General features: G+C 37.3%; 2 protein-coding genes across 2 annotated transcripts; both read left to right on the top strand.

The window, feature by feature from the left end:
• The first annotated feature begins 3,885 nt into the window (after positions 1–3,885).
• LOC139720840 (tartrate-resistant acid phosphatase type 5-like) lies at positions 3,886–4,905 on the top strand. The gene has a single exon (XM_071632180.1). The coding sequence runs from the start codon at positions 3,886–3,888 to the stop codon at positions 4,903–4,905; it is 1,020 nt and encodes a 339-aa protein (XP_071488281.1).
• A 4,381-nt stretch (positions 4,906–9,286) lies between these two features.
• LOC139720831 (transmembrane protein 143-like) lies at positions 9,287–15,336 on the top strand. The gene is made up of 4 exons (XM_071632170.1): positions 9,287–9,700; positions 10,107–10,301; positions 12,555–13,197; positions 14,855–15,336. Exons 1-4 carry the CDS (start codon positions 9,287–9,289, stop codon positions 15,166–15,168), a joined length of 1,566 nt encoding a protein of 521 aa, XP_071488271.1. The 3' UTR covers positions 15,169–15,336.
• Positions 15,337–20,386: the final 5,050 nt, after the last annotated feature.

Here is a 20,386-nt window from a genome sequence, read left to right as displayed (position 1 = left end):
GGTGAGAGGAGAGAATTTCCTTTTATAGAAATATCAAGAAAGAAACTATAGTGTCTCGTATATCTATATAGCGCTATGAATATGTATTTCTTGGATATGTCCTGCCACAGTCCCACCTGTTTATGTTCGTGTATTGTATTTTTTTTTTTTAGAAACAGTGCCTACAAACATATCATCCTCACATCTACAGTAATTTACAATGTAGACTAGTTTGCTAGTGTTTGTTTTGTCAAGGAAGCTCCTTGGTGTTGTGAATAAAGAGCTACTGAAACTTGTGCACAACAGCAATTTAAGGGAAATACAAAGTGCAAACTTTTGAGACAGTGTTGTTGTAGATTGGTTCCTTGCTGTAGCCATTATTTGGCATTGCATTGTGAGGGATTCAGTGTCTCATGCAATTTTAGTCATTTTTACATGTGTACCATGTACAATATGTAAAATGTACATTTACATGTGCATCTTATTCAGTCATTTGTGTTGGCTAATCGCCCTACCTTTCAAATTATCACGGGTTGCCTTAGCTGCAGACTTAAGTTTGGGAGGCATTGACATGTATTATTTGTATGTGAGGCAATGTCCAACAAAACTATTGTACTCTGGTAACTCTGCTGCAGCCCATCACAATATATGTGCTCTATAAATTGCATTTTCTTTGCAGGGGATTTTCATGTGATCACTATGGGTATATAATTGTTATAGAAAGGGTGGTCACTGGAACAGGTTTTACTGTTCTTGTGAAAGTCTTCATCTTCCTTATTCTATGTCTGACTTCACCAGGACTTATGAAAATCCATGTATAGTGTATTTGATTTTAATTTTTAAAAATATATTAAATTCTATCCAACCCGGAGCGAATCTTCCCTTTAAGATGCAATGCCGCTCTACGTTTAGAGCCTTGGCTTTAATGAATAGAGTGAAATCAGACAGAAGATGATAGAAGGTTTGTCAAAACTGGACTTAGAATTTAAAGAAAGTTATTTAATTTTAACGTTTCTGTACATACGGGATAAGTAGTACCCACATACTCAAATCAGCAGAGATGATGATTGATTATTATCAGTGCACAAGTCTTACAATGAATTTTACTCATATTATGAATTAAGATAATTCAGCTTTTGTCACAAATTGTAAAAACTATGAACCTACTACGTGTATCCACTTAAAAACCAAGCAATAATTACTTTAATTGATTAAGGGGAAAAGGGTGCAGGTGCTATGTTTAATCATTCTTATGTTTTCTTTTGTGCAAACCAATAGGAGATTTGTTAATGTATTGGCCATGATTGTCATAGTCTTACACAGTTGATGATCTAAGAAGCAAGAGGGTCCCGTTGCATAAACATTGAGCTCAAATATTTAGTCAGAAAATCAAACATGAGTCTCTGATTTACTCAGTTCTGATGGGCTGATACCTGACTTACAAAGATCTAGTTTAATTTTCTCACTTACTTGTATGTGTAATTGTCTCGCTTTATGCAATAGAGCCCTGATCATCAGAGAGACCACATGATCCAGTTGACTTTAGAAATAAAATAAAGTTAGATAAACAGAATGATAAAATTTCACCAAAATTTGGATTGAGAATATTGAAGAAAGTGTGGAATTTTTAAAGAAGTTTATCACAATGTTTATTTTCACTGAATATCAGTACGTCCTGCAATCACAACGGTGCAAATTACATTTGTAGCTGATGTGATGATGACATTAATTTGCAGCTGTCCCATTGGTTTTGTAAAGAAAAATGCAACAACAACAATATACAATCATTTAGTAAATAATATTGTCATGGAAGGAACTCACTGGTGTCATCTGCAACAAAATATCAAAAAGTATCGGGATCTTAAAACAGACTATTGTCATACTCCAGTTCTTTGTTATTATTATAGTATTACACCCATATTTTACCACATTTGAATCTTTTAGTGTGGGGGAAATCTAGTGAGTATAATATGCAGAGACTGTTTAAATTACAAAAGCAGGCTATTCAGAATAGTCTCGCATTCACTGTGTAGGGCGCCCTCTTTTCCAATATTTTGTACTTTGTCTATTCTAACTGTATATGATTTATATAATTTATTACAGAGTGCAGTATGTTCTAATGCTATAATGATATTTTACATGTACAAGTGTATCCTTACTTGGTTATTCTAAATTAAACAAAGATAATCAAAATTATGACATAAGAAATTGTAGAAATTTTTATCTGCCTCTCATTCAAACATCCTCCTACAAAAAGTCAACATTTTTTTGAAGGCCTTCAAATCTGGAATTCTATATGCTCTGCTGTGAAATGTAAGAAGACGGTAAAAAGTGTTAAGAAAGTTTTCAAGCATATTTTACTTGAAAGGTATTCTGGAAGTAATCAATATCATTCTGAATTTATAAGAGATTAGCATGATAGGGGTGTGTTTGTGAAAATGGCATCCTGTGTGTTGTTAATGTGCTTGTGTATGTATTGTTTGTTTAAATGTTTGTATGTGTGCATGCATGTACCAACTTTTTTGTCAGTTATAGTTTATAGAAAGAAGAGACAAAATGCTGTATTTACTTTCCTGGGGTTAATCTTAGATAAGGCCCATTGCCTTCTCATTAACACCTTCACTTGATATCTTTGGTTGTTTGTTTGCTTGTTTGTTTGTTTGTTTGTTTGTTTTGTCACATTGTCATGTTATACCTGTCATACTATTGTCACATTTTTATGTATGCATGTTTTATTAAGTGACAATAAATGAAAACATTTGCTGAACCCCTTTCCTCTAAAAGTCATCGTTGTCAGGCTGTAGTGCATTACAATCAAGATCTAACGCAAAGAATATAAGTTATGTCCAAATTACACTCAACACCTGAAATGGAATTAATTGGCAAGAAAATGTTGCAATAAATGACAGTCATAGAACACACATGAATGGAAATTACATAAATGTGTGAATACAATGTAAGTAATTCAACAAATATTTTACCAATGAATTATGATGTACCATACTTCAAGATGAAAACATCCCACTGGTATTTTCATGCCAGATAGTCTTTTCATATGGTTATGGAATTCCTTGTACCGAGCTTTCTTTTATAGATAAATAGAGTGATCAAAAGTATGATTCCCCAGGAAATGAACTGTCTCAAGCAAAAGGTATTAATTGTGGACCATTAAATTCTTTTAAGGGAAATGAGAGGGAAATTTCCTTTCATAAAGACATGTTATCTTAAGAAACGCATTGTTTGCAATCAGAGAATATTATCCTGGCAACATTTGGATCATGTTTTTTCTTTTCTTTCAATAATGACAGAATTTTCATGACTTTTTTGATATCCATGTTTTTGTCATAATAATTTCTGTCATATGACCAAAAAATATTGCTTCCTGATTTTCAAGTGCTTTTCTTGGTTTATATTTACTCTGCATAGTAAAATTTATGTAGTCATCTCTCTGCTACTTTACAATTTATGTAGAATCAAATATCAGATCATCTAACATGAAAAGTTTACAGACCTTGCAGAATTGGACTTTCTAAGGTGACTGTGTTTTGTTTGTTTTGTGTTTACCCAGCAGATCAGTGTTTGCTTTTTATACTCAAGTGTTCATGGCCATCACCAGCTTTGATTTTGTCAAATTCAAGTTGAGATCGATCTCTCTAATAGCGCCAGCTCCATAAAGTAGGAAGTAGGTTGCATCAAGGAGACGGGCATGACCAAAGGTCACTTGTTGTGGATTCATATAAGCACACACCTGATGTGTCTATACATCTAGATAATAAGCTGTACTTTGCTTTGAATATAATTGCAAAGTGAATCACCTTATTTGCAACAGTTCATACTGTAGGCGGTTGTATGTGAGACTGAACTCTATATTGTTCCCAAGAGCGAGTTGAGTGTAATAATATAACCATGGTGAATGTGCCCTTCCGCATCGCTTTATGGCTCATAACTTTCCTTGCCTGTTTCACATCATCCTGGGCTGGACAGTTCAAGGATTCCGGGAATAATGTCACATTTCTAGTCCTTGCTGATTGGGGTGGGATCCCAATATGGCCATACTTCAGCCCCTTTGAATATGCAGTGGCTCGGCAGATGGGAAAAGTTGCATCCAGGCACAACGCCAAGTTTGTGCTCGCCTTGGGTGACAACTTCTATGAGCAAGGTGTCACGAGTGTGGACGACCCAAGGTTCAGGGAAACATACGAACAGGTTTTCCACATGCCCTCCCTGCAGGTGCCTTGGTATGTTGTGGGAGGAAACCACGATCACTATGGCAACATCTCAGCGCAGGTAGCCTACTCCAAGGTGTCATCACGATGGAAGTTTCCCGACTTGTACCACAGTCATGTGTTTGACATCCCCAACACTGGGAGAAAAGTTGCAGTCATCCTTGTTGACACGGTGATCTTGTGTGGACTAACAGATGACAAGACAACAGGGTCCAACCTTCCTGGGCCTGTCAGTCATTCAGCAGCCGAGGAACAGTGGGAGTGGCTTGAAAAGCAATTGGAGTTACTGTCCACAGCAGATTACCTTATTGTGGCTGGTCACTACCCTGTGTGGTCAATTGCTGAGCATGGTCCAACAGCTCTCCTTGTCTCACGGTTGCTGCCCCTCCTGGAGAAGTACAATGTCACAGCCTACCTTTCAGGGCACGACCACAACCTACAACACATCAAACAGGGCAACTCTTCCGTGGAGTACTTCGTCATCGGCTCCGCCGACGTCGTCGATCCGTCTCGCAAGCACGCAGACTCCATTCCTCCCTCGTGGCTCAAGTTTATGGATGATAACATCGCCAGTCTTGGAGGCTTTGCACGGGTGACTGCTTCCAGTGAGAGCATGAAGCTCACGTTTATAACCGGTCTCATGGGAAAGGAAGTCTATTCTGTCGTGATGCATCCTCGAGCAAAGCATTCTGAACTGTAACACAAGTTCTTAACTCTTGTGAGGGAATCTGAGGCTGGTTCACTAAATGCTGGACTTTGTCTGTGAGAGATCAATTTTTCGTACTGGTTGAGCTTGTTTTGAAGTTGTTATTGTGATGGTAATTTCACATGTGATATACACTTTTATACATGAGGATTTACTGATAACACGTGATTGTAGAGACATGATTAAGATGCTTCAGGTCAGTCTGCTGTAAGAAATAACTACATTTCTGTCTTAATCTTGTACCAAATCTGTGAACTTGGTAATTGGAAATTTAGTGATTCCATGATTGCCCACCACTGCAGTGAGATGATATGTTGTAGAGGACACTCGGGGTATCATCATGTTTGTTGTGTTGAGACGACAGTGATACATTTTGCTGGTAATTCCAATCAGTATCAATGCACTAAACTTTATGTAATGCTAGTTTCCAGTAAGCACTCCTTTATGGGTGAGGAATACACTGTGTACTTTGAATAATCCCAATCTAACCCCAGCAGGTCCCTGAAAAACAGCTAAACTTTTAATGAAAATGAACACACACATACCCACACACACACACAAAAAAAGAAGATAAACATGTATAAAAAGATGTACGTATTCTTAAAGGGATGGTATAGTATTGGTTGAGGTGAGAAATTAGCTTTTAACTTTTTGCGAGATACTTAGAAAGCACTTTATGAAATGTTTAAAAGCATACAATTCTAAGAGGAATTCAAAGTTTGTTTGATGAAAATTGGTTTTGAAGTGGCTAAGATATTAAAAAAACAAACAAAGTAAAACAAAGCAATCTGAATAAAAGGTGGGTTCCACCTTTTGTTATGATCACTTTGTTTTGGATATTTCAGCCATCTCAAAACCAATTTTCTTTGAATAAACTTTGAATTTCTCTTTAAGAATGAACTGCTCTTTCATAAGAGGTTTGTCATTATCTAAAAAATAATAATAATATATATATATATCATCATAAAAAACATTGGAGACCTCAAACCCATTCTCAACTGAAACTGTACTACCCCTTTAATTTTTATAAGAATACCAAACAGATTTTTGACCAAGCATGGCAGGAATCAAGAGAATAATTTAATCTCAATGAATGATTTCTTTGCTTCTTTTTTTTTTTACAAATGAAATGATGAATAATTTAATACATTATCATTTTAGAAGTTTTTCATAGAAGCCTTGGTGGGGATTTCCTTCTTGTCATTCAATTACTGTATTTCCATCAAACAAAAGGTGATACATGATACAGAGTATACAAGCAAGGAAGTGAAGAAGTACAAGCTATCAAAAGTAAAGTGCAAAATGTATGTATGAACAAGTGCGCCGGAACACTTTTGTTTTTTTTTTTTTTTTTTTTTTTTTTGGGGGGGGGGGCAAAGTCTTGACGGGGGCACATTATGTGACGGTGTGAAATCCTTGGCAAGGGAGCAAAGCGACCAAGCGGGGGTACCATGGTAGGGACTTTTTTTAAAAACTAGAGTACAAAAGTTGCATTTATAGAGCATTTAAAAGCAAATTTCTAGGAAATTGCACATAGTGGAAAATTTAGTGCGAAGGACTATGATTATAACATACGAGGGTACATTTATGTGACAGTGTAAGATCCTCGGCGAGGAGCGAAGCGACTGAGCAGGGGGAGGGTGTGGGAGAGGGGATACCCCCCTCCCACGGTAGGGACTTTTTGTAAAAACAGAGTACAAAAGTCGCGTTTATAGCACATTTTAATTAAAAATTCTAGGGAATTAAACGTAATAAACAAACATCACTGCGAGACTGTCATAACTTACGAAAACTGTTCATTTGACTATATATGTACAGGCAGAGTGAGCGAGCCACTTTCACTTTGCCATTCGTCTGAAATGTATTTATTAAAAGCTTAAACATGTTCAACGTGGTCGCAGTGTTCGAGCAATGAAAATTATTCTTATATTGCTAAAAACATAGAAGAAAGGGAAAATGTAAGGTTTACTAAAGGTATGTTTCAGGGGGCACAGTCGAGGACGCGAGGCTACCATCTATATGCTAAATTTACTCATAAGTAAATATTAGTGTATAGATATTATAATGTATATTAACTATGATTTTTGCTCCGTTAGGGGCAAAAATTTTGCATTTTCAGTTATGAAATTGACAACTTTTAGACAAGAAAAGTGCCTTTATTGTTCATTTTGGTCTTTAAATAATTGATTGATTATTTGTTACAGGGGGCACTTTGGGGGAAGGGGGGCAAAAACTCGTTTGGCCCCCCAAATATTTAATTGGGGGGGGGGGGGGGGGGGGCAAGTGCCACCCCTGCCCCCCCCCACCCCGCTTCCAGCGCCCTTGTGTATGAATGATATGTATAATGGTATACTAAGCATACTTAATATACCATTATACTATGCATACTTTGAAGAAATAACATTAAGAAGTAATTAAAGCGGTAGAAAAGAGTGATCCACTCAAAGCAGAGTGTGTAGACGTGGATCACGTGGAAAACTATGCAAGTAATATAATATTTATCCAAAATTTATTTACAAACTTTATGTTGAATAAAAACATTTTGTACATGCCCTGTTAATATTTAGAAAAAACACTCTTTAGTGTAGTAATAAAGACTCTAAGAAGAAAAAATGTAAACTATGATGTCAATATTGTGGCACAGACAGTATCCATTTAGACGTGTGTACCAGATAGATATGGTGACAAGAAACAATACCTGCACATACATGTATGGTTCATCACTCAAAAAAAAAAAAGAATGCACATATATGTAAACATTTGTATCATGCATATTTGTATATGCTTGTGTATTAAAAGTCATTATTTTATTTTGACATCAAAAGCTTCAAATAAATCTGAAGTGAAACTGACATATGAATGATATTTCATCATCTCAAGGTTATGGTTTGATGTGCATGCAGAAGTTTTAGACTACGTGCAGCCAGCAAATGACATGATATCTTATCTCTTAAGTTTTACTCACAAGCACTGTGTAGTGGAGATAAAGGTACCGTATTACTACCAAGTCATGCACAGAATCTGCACGGTATTGAATGACTTAATAAAACAGATATTGAATTCAACTGCAGATTATCTGTGCATTGTGTCTGATTTGACTTCACTACCTTTGATCTTTGATCAGATGAAATCTATCTTGACCAACAAATCTTCCTACATTAAAGATCCTGTTTACCTGTGGGAACAGTGATTTAAAAATTGTCAAGATATGACATTTGATGCATATTTGAAGGTCTGTTGTACCACAAAACATCCTATCATTTTAATTTTTGCAATAAAGCCTAAAATATATGGAGATATCTGTATATTTCTCAGTTAACTGTAACTGAGAAGGTTTAGTCCAGAAACATTTTTGTTAGAGCTATTGTTCACGTATTGTATATGACAATACTCAACATCGATTTTACCGATTCAATTTTTTTTTTTTTTTACAGTGGTTGGTTCTATCCCTAACTCACATTTTAGAATTATTTTAGAGCGCTATTGCTGAGTTTCTGTTTCTTCTGCAAATGGCAAATTATGGAAGTGGATTGACACAGAATCCCTTTACAAATACCCATGAAACTTTGTGAGTAATGCCTTTCTGTTCATGTACACATTATGGGGTAACTGCACATGTATTCCAGCTACTTGAATTGAGTTTGTTTAGGGACTAGACTGGTCTCTAATTTCACAGCTCATCAGAAACTACTTTGCTTTGAATTTTATGATCAATGACTTAACATCAAAACCGATCAAATAATCAACAACCCAATCAACCAGTCTGACATAATAGAACAGAACATACATTCCTCCAAAGAATAAAGATTTCTGAATAGTTTTGAGTAGAACAAGAAGAGTTACAGAAATTACTTCATTCATAACAAATCGATCATTGCACAAACCCATGTCCATGTGTATGCTTTGCAGTGTGTGCTTATAAATAAAAATGCACTTCATGTGAGAGCACTCTATTATACTGCATGCATTTTATTAGTAATTCTTTTTTATTGTATATTGATACACCAACACATTATATATATATATGTGTGTGTGTGTGTGTGTGTAATATATGATCTCTCTATTGCTGTTCGGTGTTTACAATGCTACAGGCAGAAACCATGATCAAGCATCATCCATAGTAATGTGAACTGAAGAAGTCTGTCAAATAAGCAAAGGCTGTAGTTAAGGTATAATTTGACAAATTATTTATGCTCTCAAAATTACTGTCAATTAAAAGAGCGAACAAAACTAAAATTAGAGTTCTGATGTTGATCATGGCTCCTTTCTCAAGCACTGTAACATTTGGAAATAGCACATAATGTGACTTGGATACTAAATGTTTTGTTTATGTTTGTTTTGGCAGCTTGTCTTGCAGTCTCCCCATCATAGGTATATGAGCACTGCTGCCGCTCCCCAGCCTACTCCAGGAGGTTTATCGTCTTCATCGCCTGCATCTTCATCACCATCGCCATCATCATCTTCGTCGTCATCCTCATCATCATCGTCATCAGGGGTAACTACACCATCCTCACCAGTGACTACCACCCCAGTTTCAGCTGCCTCGGGGAAGGGGGATAAAGCAGTTGCCACGGTAACCAGCATGAACCCTGTGCTGGACATTGGACCTCATGATGAAGATGGCTTCAGGGAGCGCTTCATCCCGTTGTCACGGCGATCCCTCATCCGGGAATTAATGCAAGAGGACAATTTTCTAACAGATGCTGAGAAGAAGCGCTTTGAAGAATTTGCAATTGCTATGGATACAGCAATAAGCAAGCAGTATTATGGTGTTCTGGCTGAGTTAAAGGTAATGAAGTGAGAATGGTTTAATTTCTGGGGTTTTTTTCCCCCCAATGTATATAAGTATGTGTTGTGAGTGAGATTGCTCTACATGTAGATAAATTACAGTACTGCTTAGATAAGGACCACCTTAAAATTGATTTCAACAATTTTAACTAAAGAGCGAAATTTTCCTGTGTATGGTATATGATGAGGATACAAAGGAGTGTGTGCTTCAAATCAGTCACAATCTCAAGTTACCTGGAATTCTCTGTTTTTGTTGTTATTTTATATTTATGATGAATTCATGTTTGATAAATTCATGATAGAGGAACTTTAATGATATCAATTTTTGTCAGGTTATTCTGTGAACAAGGATAATTGTCTGATAAACAATTGTGATTCAGCTCTTGTATTCCACTTGTATTTTGCAGCAACTATTTGACCCAGTGAACCCAGACAAGGATACGGTTGCTAGCCGGTTGCTAGGGAAGAGGGAGAAGGAGGACAGTGAGTTTTGGCTGCTCCAGAAGCTCTCTGCTCTCATGGAAAGTGCCAACTTCCATGAGCTTCCCAAACATGTGGTCAAGAAGGCCCTGGATGAACACTTGTCAGGTGAAGGTGTCAGGGTGAGTGTATCCATTGTGTATCATTGTGTGTCATGGTTTTGATGTCTAGGAGTTTACACTGTGATCAGGAGAGTGTTAGGTGTAGAGTGTTAAGATAATGCACTACATATTTAAAGTCAGGAAATGGTGTGAGGGAATTACACTATAGACATAGATCCTAATAGGGTGTCATACGGGTAACATGTTTGTCAGGGGATGGTACATAGTAAAGAGTGAGCACAACTAAGTCAGGGCTGTGTTTTAAGTAACAACACTGAAGGCATTGAAGGATAATCACTCTCATTAAGGGGAAGGTGGACGGGTGATACTCTGTAGTCATCTATAATGGCAGGAAGCTGTAGTTTGTATAATACTTGTCCAGGATACTGTTTAAGGCGATAATGAGATCGTTTGATTGAAAGAATTGGGTGATCAATCATCAACTAGTCTATTTCAAGTTGTTTTTATTTTTGTATCCTCTCTAAAATTTACATTCAAACCCCAATGATTTAAAATCAGAGTGACAAAAAAAATATTTTGCAGAGGGCATGTCTCAAGTATTTTCTGTAAATATAGCATATGTAATACTCAGAGTATTGGTACACTTTAATGTAATTCTGATTTCCGTGATGGGTAGCATTGCAATTTCATTTCTCTGCCTTGATTAAACATGAATATCATAAACTTAAGTGGGTTGCAGTGTATGAAACAAAAACAAACTGCTTTATTTCAGGTCATAATTAACCATTTGACGCCTGTGATTTCTCAACAGTACCATATCACTTGACTTCATATTAGGGTATAGCATGGTTATTTCCTCATAATTCCCCCTAGGCAAATAGTTTTAATAGCAATATGCCTTGAAGCAGTCAATATTTGTGTGTAATGATACTGGCACAAGTCCAAATTGAAAGAAAGTATGACAGGATATAGGCATGATATGACATGTACAATGTAGACAGGAAACTGCGCTATGACTCATACCTTGTTTTATCCTGTTTTCTCAAGCTTACTCATTGGAGCATAGACTGAAGTAGTGACCAACTCACTACTCATGACTTTACTACTATACATGACAAATCTACCTAGTCTCCTAATCCTGCAGGAGGCTTCAAAAAAACTTGACATAATTCTTCATATTCTGTCGAACGAAAATACATACTGGGTAACTGATTTTGGAGTTGTATGTATCACTGCTCATTATGTAGTATTTGATTATCCCCCAGTTATTTCCTTTGTGTATGGGAGGGGGGACCTTCCTCACTTTGATGTGTGATCATTAAACATGAGGTACTGATGAATTGTTCATGAAAATTTATTTTGTTTTTATTACATGTATTTAGGCAGTATTTGGTCTTCACCCAACAAAATTGCAGTTGAGTTTTGAATGATATGTAGGAGCCTACAAGATGGTCCAAGTGCAATACTCAAATCATGATTTAGGGTTCTCCTCTTAAATAGAGCCTATTGATTTGACTCGAAAGAGCGAGGTTTACTTGAATTTATGATGATAAACACTTTGCCCTTGATTTAGTATGTATTTTTCTAAAGTCAAGTTTATATTTGAAATGGTGCAGTAATTTGCTATTGACTTTGATTTAAAAAAGAATGAAAGGGACATGATCTATGTGCATGTTTTTTACTTGACACCTCATATAACCTTGCATCACCTCATATTTCACTACTATTAGTACCCCAAATGTTTCTGCTAAGCAGTAAGATATGCAGTGATGTGTGGGGTAATGGAGGGAACTTGCAGAATGCTGTGTCACCAGGAAATTCTTAGTATAAGGTCACAGTTCAGGTCACATACACACTGCCTTATAAGCAATTGAACCTCCCATTAAGAATTTGAGACTTTCAGCACACTGCATATGTCATTACACATTTTGTTTCTCCTGAAATTGTCCCTTGCATTACCTCACATCAACCACCTAAAAATGTGGACTGAGTATCACTGCCAGTGAAGCATCACCCAATATCCAGTCTGTTTCTACCGAGGAAAAATTTAAGGTGTCTCCTGCATCATTGCTCATCCCTTTACATCACCTCAAATTTTTATAATTTAGTAGAAACATGCTGACTAATGAGAATGTATGTAGAAAGATGTACGGTTCATATTTGACATTACATGAGTTACTGCAGCTTTGAAATATGAAAGAAGCAATATGTTCTCAATACCCTAAGTATTTTTTTTTTTTTTAGGACTGTGAACTAAATGATATGGAATCTGATTGTCTCTTTTACTTTAACTGTCATTGATTTTGTTTTCAGGTAAGTGTGAATGCGAAGAACTATGAGATTCTGAGATTCTGGGCACTTGGCAAGGAGCTTCCAGCCGACACCACTCCCTGGTACAAACGTGCCTCCAAATCCATCATGTACAGAGCGTCCAAGCAAAAACCTCCCCCACCAGTCCACTACTACAAGCGCATTGTGGTGGCTGTCAAGCCTAAAGGTCAGGACAAGCTGCTTCTGAAGATGTTCAAGGAGATCCCAACGGGGGCGCTAGAGCAGCTCCTGCCCGACGGCAAAATCCAGATGAGTGCTTTTGATCAGACTTTCCTGGCGCTGACTGTCTCAGTTGGCTCCCTCACTTTGCTTGTCAAGGCTGTCACCGTTCTTGCAGACATCAAGCTCCAGTGGACGCTCATTGTAGCAGCAGTGTCTGGTCTGATTGGTCTGAGGGCCTGGAACAGTTACAAGAACCGGCGGACGAGATACATGATGCAACTGTCGCGTACGCTGTACTTCAAGAACATCGCCAACAACAGAGGTCTTCTGGCTCTACTGGTTGACCGAGCCCAAGATGAGAGCTTCAAAGAGTCTCTACTGGCATACACCTTCCTCTTGACCAACAGACCGAGGCAGTCACTGTATGCAGTAGAATCAGAGTCACCAAGCTCTTCTCTCCTTGGTAAATTAATTTGTCATTTATTTATTGCTAGCTACTAAAATCCAAATGACATCATTTAAACTTTTCTTTACAAAGACGAAAGTATCTCAAAATTGTTAGTCTTTTTCAAGAAAGACATTTGCCAGTGACATGGTGCATGGTACAGTTTAAACAAGAAATTTCTTGAGACCAACTTGTGGAAATGCAATTATTAATTCATTATCATGGCATTGAAATTGATCTAAGTAGTCCAACCCAGTAACAGCCATATTCTTGTTGATAGTTGGTGGTATCATGTCCTTCACATTTGTAATGCTTTTTACGCCTCCGCCACAAAGTGGTGCCGGAGGCATTATGTTTTCGAGTTGTCCGTCCGTCCGTATGTCCGTCGGCATTCGTTTACACAATAACTTGAGTAATATTGACTTGAATTTTACCAAACTTAGTCCAAGTATAATGATGGGGCAATTACTTGATTAGATTTTGGGTAAAATCGGCCAAAGGCCAAAGGTCAAGGTCAAATCATGAAATTGTATCCGTTTACGCAATAACTCAAGACTGGATCAAGCAAATTTCACCAAACTTTGTCCGATGATGATGTATGATGGGAAAATTACTTGATTAGTTTTTGAGTGAAATTGGACAGAGGTCAAAGGTCAAAGATCAAGGTCAAATCCTAAAATTTATCTGTTTATGTGATAACTCAAAACTGGATGAAGCAGCTTTCATCAAACTTGGTCCAAGGATGATGTATGATGGGGCAATTAGTTGAGTAGATTTTAGTGACATTGGCAAGATGTCAAAGGTCAAAGGTCAAGGTCAAATGCTAAAAATGTTGCTATTTCCCCCATATCCATGCAATGCCCGAAGGTATTTTCTTGAAACTTAGTGTAGACATGTACAACTGCATAAAGATTCTCCAGAGAGAGTTTCATGGTATAAGGTCAAAGGTCAAAAGCAAAGGTTAGGTGAAAATGTTACAATTTCATTTTTCTCGCAAATGGTTCAATGAAAATTACCCAATGCATAAACTTATAAAAGGGTCGGTCAGAAGTCAAGTAAAAATCCTCAATTCCCCAAATACATGTACCTGCACTCTTAAACAATTATAGTAAACCTAGTTCAAGGAAAATGAACATTCAAGATATTTCTGACAAATCTGTTATTTCAATATTTTGCCAGTCATGTGAAACTGTCATCACACATTGTGAAGACATTGTACAATACACCTATTGGGAGAATCATGCAATATGGCGGAGGCATCAGTCGCCATAGCGACATTTCTAGTTAGTTGTTTCAATTTTACTATTTTCATAGATTGAGAATGTGATGGGAATTTTTATATTCAGTCATCTACATCACAATTTAGGCACCTGACTGCAAAATGGTCACTTCTTCAGAACTGTTGCACTAACCTTGACTTAGGGGGCATTTGACTTTCTTAAACCTCTCTTGTCATCATGCCACGATGCAAGCTGATACTGGTCCGACAGTCCAGACCAGTAAAAATCACTGTCTGACCAGTAACTTTTTCCAGAATGGACCAGAGAAAAAGAAATAGAAAAATTAGGCACCTACTGGTCTGACAGACAGGTCTGACCAGTAGAAAATGGGTTCATGTGCAGCCCTGCATCATGGTCTTCTTATTGAATAAGAATGATATTTGATTGATTTCCAGGTTTACCAAGTTCAAGGCTGGAGAAGACCATAGAGCAGTGGGTGCTAGAGCAGACTGGGTCCACCATCTCCTTCAACTCAACTAATGCTCGCAGGATCCTGGAGTCATTCGGAGTTCTCCACGCTGATGAAAGTGACAGCCTGTCTGTGCTTCCACTGGATGCAGCCATCCTTGGTCTCCCTCGGCAACCTGTCTCTATGGCAACGAGAACAGAAGAGGCAGAACTGGAGGAAGGGTACGATCGCATCTTTACGGAGGATGAGAAGACGTATAAGAGAGAGGAGAAATCTCAGAGAAGACATGGATGGTCATAGATTATTCTGATTTAGAGAATTATTCAAACTTATCTGAGAATTTTTGTTTAACATCCAAACTTTGTGTTGTTTATTGCATGAATGTGTTTTTGATTGGAATCCTTGTCAGACATGCAATTGTAATGATTTGCTGCAAACTTGAAAAAAAGACAGCAATGAAGTGAAAGAAAAAACCTGCAAATGTTTACCATAGGAGTTCAAATCTCCTCTGTAAAAACAGATTTCAATGTTTTCTTTGAAGACATTTGCTTGTTTGCCAAACTTCCACGGCATCAGTCAATCCGGAAAAGTGCATTATTGCAATCACTTGATATTAACAGCAATGAATATTCAATTAAGATAGATGAGAAATTGGGTATCTTTCCCTTTCTTTGAAAAAGTAATCCCTGCATATGTGCTTACCAAACTTTAGTGCAACAAAGTGCGTACCGATGACTAACTTGCTTGGCTATTGATTCAGTTCAGAAAATCTGAGCCACAGGTTTGAGAGACTTTAATGGCATGTTTTAAGAAATGTTGGTAGAATTTCAACCCCCTTGAGAGAGTCAGTCTTCTCAAAGTAAACCATGGAGTGTAACATGTATGAAGATAGCCTTGTCTGGCTCACTCTTCATCAGTGCTGTCCACCATCACTGAAAATGGTTTCCAAGGAATTCTAAAGTCCCTTACCATGTTTGTATTACTTTGTATGTATTTCATCTGAAGTCACCATGCAAAATATTTAAGGCAGTGCAGGACCACCGAGTCAAGCTGTGTTATATCTGTGTTTTTTTCTCTTTTTTAACCCGTTGAGTTCGGACTGATTTTGCTACAACACGCATTTCCCATAGACACCTTCCGGAGTATGCTTGGGACTCGTCCTCAACGGATTAAATTTTAGTTTGGTAGATTTTTATCGCTGCACCATAATAGTTCATATGAGATGTGACAGCAGGTGCAGATGTATTATGTTGTTTCAAGTATTATTTATTTGCTCAGCACTAAAATGCTGACAAAGAATCTCTGTCATTCATATGCAATACCGTTAGGTAGTTACAGTCTTTGCTTTTGGGAGTGGACGGAACTGATCCTCATGATATAAAGTAATGTTAGCTGCAACTTTACATGTTTAATTTCTTATTTGGAGATATTATGTTTCTGCTTCGTATGAAATTATGATTTCCTTGGTTAATGAGACACCCAATCCCCTGTGGTATTCCATAATGCTTGCCATGGACTAAGAGAATCTTTTTGTTACTTCAAATACTGTACCATGTGTAATATGCATAATTATTTTGTCTTCTATCCATTAATATCACCAGTTCTTCAAGACAGTAGAATGGCTAAGCTGAGAAATGACCCCCTCAGTCATATGCAGTCAGCCAAGGTACAGTCCACTGGTTTCTGTCTGGTCAGAATGTAGCTGACCTGTTGATTGAGTTGTCTGTAGAGAGACAGGTAGCATAGCTGTGGTGTGAAGGCAGTGTGTCTATGAATGCCATGATCACTACTAGTTTGTTGCATGTCTTTGCCCTTCTTTGGTTGTTTGAACAAAGAATCCTAACATCCGTCTTGATATTACAAGTACAGCATTCTCGGCTCCAGCTGCCATGAAAAAAATACTTCAGCCAACCTTAGGCACTTATCACATCTGGGAAAGCATCGTGTGTGTGCTTTTTTTGTTTTTTGTATTTTGTTTATATATTTGCAGACATTTTTGTTGGTTTATTATGTAGGCTGTGAGAACGAATCCAGTGACTATAAAACATGGTTGATAAAGACGGTTGATGTACAGTTGGTTAGTGAAGCTTGATGTGTATGATCAGATTTTGATTGGTGCTTGACTTTGTCATCCTTCCTCAACATGGCATTTTGTAAACCATATCTAGTGGGCCATTGGTATGAAAACAGTCACAACCTAGCATTTTCAAAGACCATCACACTGTAACTACCACTGCAATTAGGAGCAAACCTTGGTGCATTAATAGCACAAGACCCTTTTGAGATCTGCCATCATGATTATGAATTGGCAGAAAGCTCAACCAGTGCAACACTCCAACTGAATAATTAAAAATGATTTGGTTAGTCATTTCAACCAATGCAATGGCACCTACTGAATGATTAAAGATAATTCATTTCATCACTTCAACTGTGGTATTGCTCCAACTGAATGATTAAAAATAATTCATTTAGTTACTTCAATCAATAGAATTGCTCCAACTGAGTGATTCAAAATAATTCAGTCACTTCAGCCAATGGAATTGCTCAAACTTAATGATTCAAAATAATTCAGTTAGTCACTTCGACCAATGACATTGCTAGATTTGCCCATCAGCCATCAGTGCATCAAATGCATGAGCTTCTTTTAACAGACCTCCACTGATTGATTGTGAATTTGACTACTAAATACTGTTAGCAAAGTTTGTTAATTCAGAGGTGTGAGATAAGAAATTTGAGTGGGCCTCCAAAGGTCCTCTGGCAACTAGCCTTTTGCGTACGACAACCTCCTCCCTGCTCACTTCTCCTACAGTTACCAGAGTTGCTTAGTCTCACCGACTTGATAGGAGGCTCCCTGAAAAATTGAACATTTCTTCATGTCTTTGCAAGAGAATCTAAAAACCTTCCTGGTTTGGGAATCATGCATGTTAGACACAAGTATCTCCCTAATTGCTCTTTGCAATTTTCCTGGTTTTGAGTGGGGGAATGTTGGTAACCCTGAAGTACTACATAGTGTATTACCTTGGCGAAGGCTTTCACGGACCAAGATATCAAACAGTAACAAGTGGGATTTTCAAATGTCTTAAGCAATTCAATGTGCCCAAGCCAATAGGCCGGTTTGCTGGTGTATTTAGATTTAAAGATGATAAGATGCAGAGACTCCAACCCCAAGCACCTTCTGATCTGGAGATTCTCCCGCCTGAAACCTCTAGCAAAACGGGAGACTCCAACCTGATGTGCGTGAAGGAAGTTCCTTGCGGCCGGGGTCCAGCTCTAGGGTTCTAGAGATGCTCTCCCGTGCTATCTAAGGCTTATTTTTCAACATAGTAATGGCAATAAGTAAGAAATCATGTCAAGCTGGAGAAACAGAGCCAAGGCGGGAGAAATTAAATCTCAAGCGGGAGAACGGGAGATTTTTCAAAAATGGGTTTTCGGCGGGAGATCTCCCATCGAAAACGGGAGAGTTGGAGTCTCTGAAGATGATGTCACCGAGTTCCTGGTATTAGGCTGTTTGATCAATATGTTTCTATTGAGCACCCTTTCAATACTCTGAATCCAGTTTGCATGTACGTACTAATTAATACTTTGTTAGACAAGGCTTTGGCATGCTTTGCGGTTGCCAGGAATGATCTCTGTTTAAAAAGTATTTATATGATTTTTAAACTGCAAAGTGTTATGTTATCAATTTAGAGGCACAGGTGCGCCATCACTATCAGTAACCTTCTGTAGCCCTGACAGCCATTTTGCTCTAAAGAGAGAATATTACGATGTACAACTTCATTAAGTTGTCAGTAGAGTACTAATTTTGTTACTCATAAGGAGACAAAGTGACCAAGATTCTCTTAATTCTGGAACCAATCATCATTTAGTGTACTCATTTCATTAATGATTACGTTGTCTGTATGCACGTGCCATATTGACTGCACAAACTTGAAGTACCCCTGTATCAGCAAATGAGTCCTTTGTTGAGATTGTTTGAATTTATACTTGTTCTTTTCTTTCTGAGAGGTGATTCATTGTGCAAAGACATTAGTACCCATCTGCTCTGTTATGCAGTAGCTTCATCTTGGCTTGCAACTTCTGTTAGTGTGTTCATGAACCGGTTCAGATGATTGTTTGAAATGATAACCAAACTTGACGAAAGCCTAAGCTTCAAATTTTCTCTCTTCTTTTACCAATTTATATGTTGCAGAATGTGTAGAATGTGATATCTGAGGACTGTGAAAGGCAATGAAATATTTCAAGGATTGAGGCAGAATGTTTGAATCAATGTATATGTATTGATAGAAAGTTGAAGTTTATCTGTGAACATGATTATAATACCACTTAGTGGGTACTGGATTCTTGTAATTTGCAAGTTTTCAGCATCATTCTTGGAATTCTGGGATGCCAGGAAGTCCAATAAATTCCTCAGATTGGGGACATCTGAAATCAAGATGTATATACAGACTTTTGACTCTGTTTCTGATGTGATGACCAGAGAAAAGTTGGTTTGTCAGTAAGGTTGCCTGTTTGCACTTAACAAACTCTTGATTGCTTTTACATCTTATCTAGCCATAGAGAGAAACATACAGAGTATACAATTTACAGAAATTTGATACAGCAGAGAAAGAAGAGTTAAATGCGGGGAGGTTGGTAAGAGACTTTCCCATCTTGCTGTTAAAAGTGAAAAAATGTATTGGCATGGGATTCCAAACATGAAAGTCAAAACAGTTAGCATTAAGCTTGTGACCCAACACACATATATCAATGACAAACTTCACATGCCATTTTCACAGAATTATGATAACAAAAATGAAATATTGATTTACTTGTGTGACATTAAAAGAGTGTTACTTTATTTGCCCAGTATAGCTAGTACTAAAAGTTCATTAAAAACCAAACGGTGCATTCTACATAGTCAAACACAACAAGGGATAGGCTTCCATACCATTCCTTGCTGTAAATCAAAGCACAACCACAAATCTTTCCACGATTTAATTGAAAGCCTAATGCGTGTACTGTAAACAAAAGAGGGAACGTGGGTATGATAATGAAAGCATCACTTTAGAGCTCACATTTGCTAAGAAGTTTGATTGATGTGAACTTTCTTGATATCAACTATAATCCATGTAATCACATTAAAGGCACAATTTACCATTTGCAGAAGAAACAAAAGCCCAGCATTAGTGCTGTAAAATAGTTCTAAAATGTGAGTTAGGGATAGAAACAACCACTGTAAGAATTTGAATCTGTATAATCAATGTTAGGTATTGTTAAATACACAAAATGTGAACAATAGTTATAAAGATGTTTCCAGACTAAACCGTCTACAGTTCCGTTTTAATGATAAAAATACCAATATCTAGTTATATTTTAGGTTTCATTGCAAAAATTTTATATGGTAGGATGTTTTGTGATACAACAGACCTACACATATGCATCAAATGTGACATCTTGAACATTTTTTGAATCACTGCTTCCAAAGCTAAATAGGACCTTTAACTATCATCTGTGAATAGCAACACCCATAAATTCCAAA

This window comes from Diadema antillarum, unplaced genomic scaffold (genome assembly GCF_040938485.1).
Source record: "Diadema antillarum isolate AM-2024a unplaced genomic scaffold, OU_Dant_1.0 scf00000012, whole genome shotgun sequence".
Taxonomy (NCBI): Eukaryota; Metazoa; Echinodermata; class Echinoidea; order Diadematoida; family Diadematidae; genus Diadema; species Diadema antillarum.
This window is presented reverse-complemented; position numbering and strand designations above follow the sequence as displayed.

What these genes read in the sequence shown, in the direction of transcription:
- LOC139720840 (XM_071632180.1), top strand. Translation starts at nt 3,886, where the DNA reads ATGGTGAATGTGCCCTTCCGCATCGCTTTATGGCTCATAACTTTCCTT.
- LOC139720831 (XM_071632170.1), top strand. Translation starts at nt 9,287, where the DNA reads ATGAGCACTGCTGCCGCTCCCCAGCCTACTCCAGGAGGTTTATCGTCT. An exon ending in GTGTTCTGGCTGAGTTAAAG is followed by an intron (nt 9,701 to 10,106) that starts GTAATGAAGTGA and finishes TGTATTTTGCAG; the next exon opens with CAACTATTTGACCCAGTGAA. An exon ending in TGTCAGGTGAAGGTGTCAGG is followed by an intron (nt 10,302 to 12,554) that starts GTGAGTGTATCC and finishes TTTTGTTTTCAG; the next exon opens with GTAAGTGTGAATGCGAAGAA.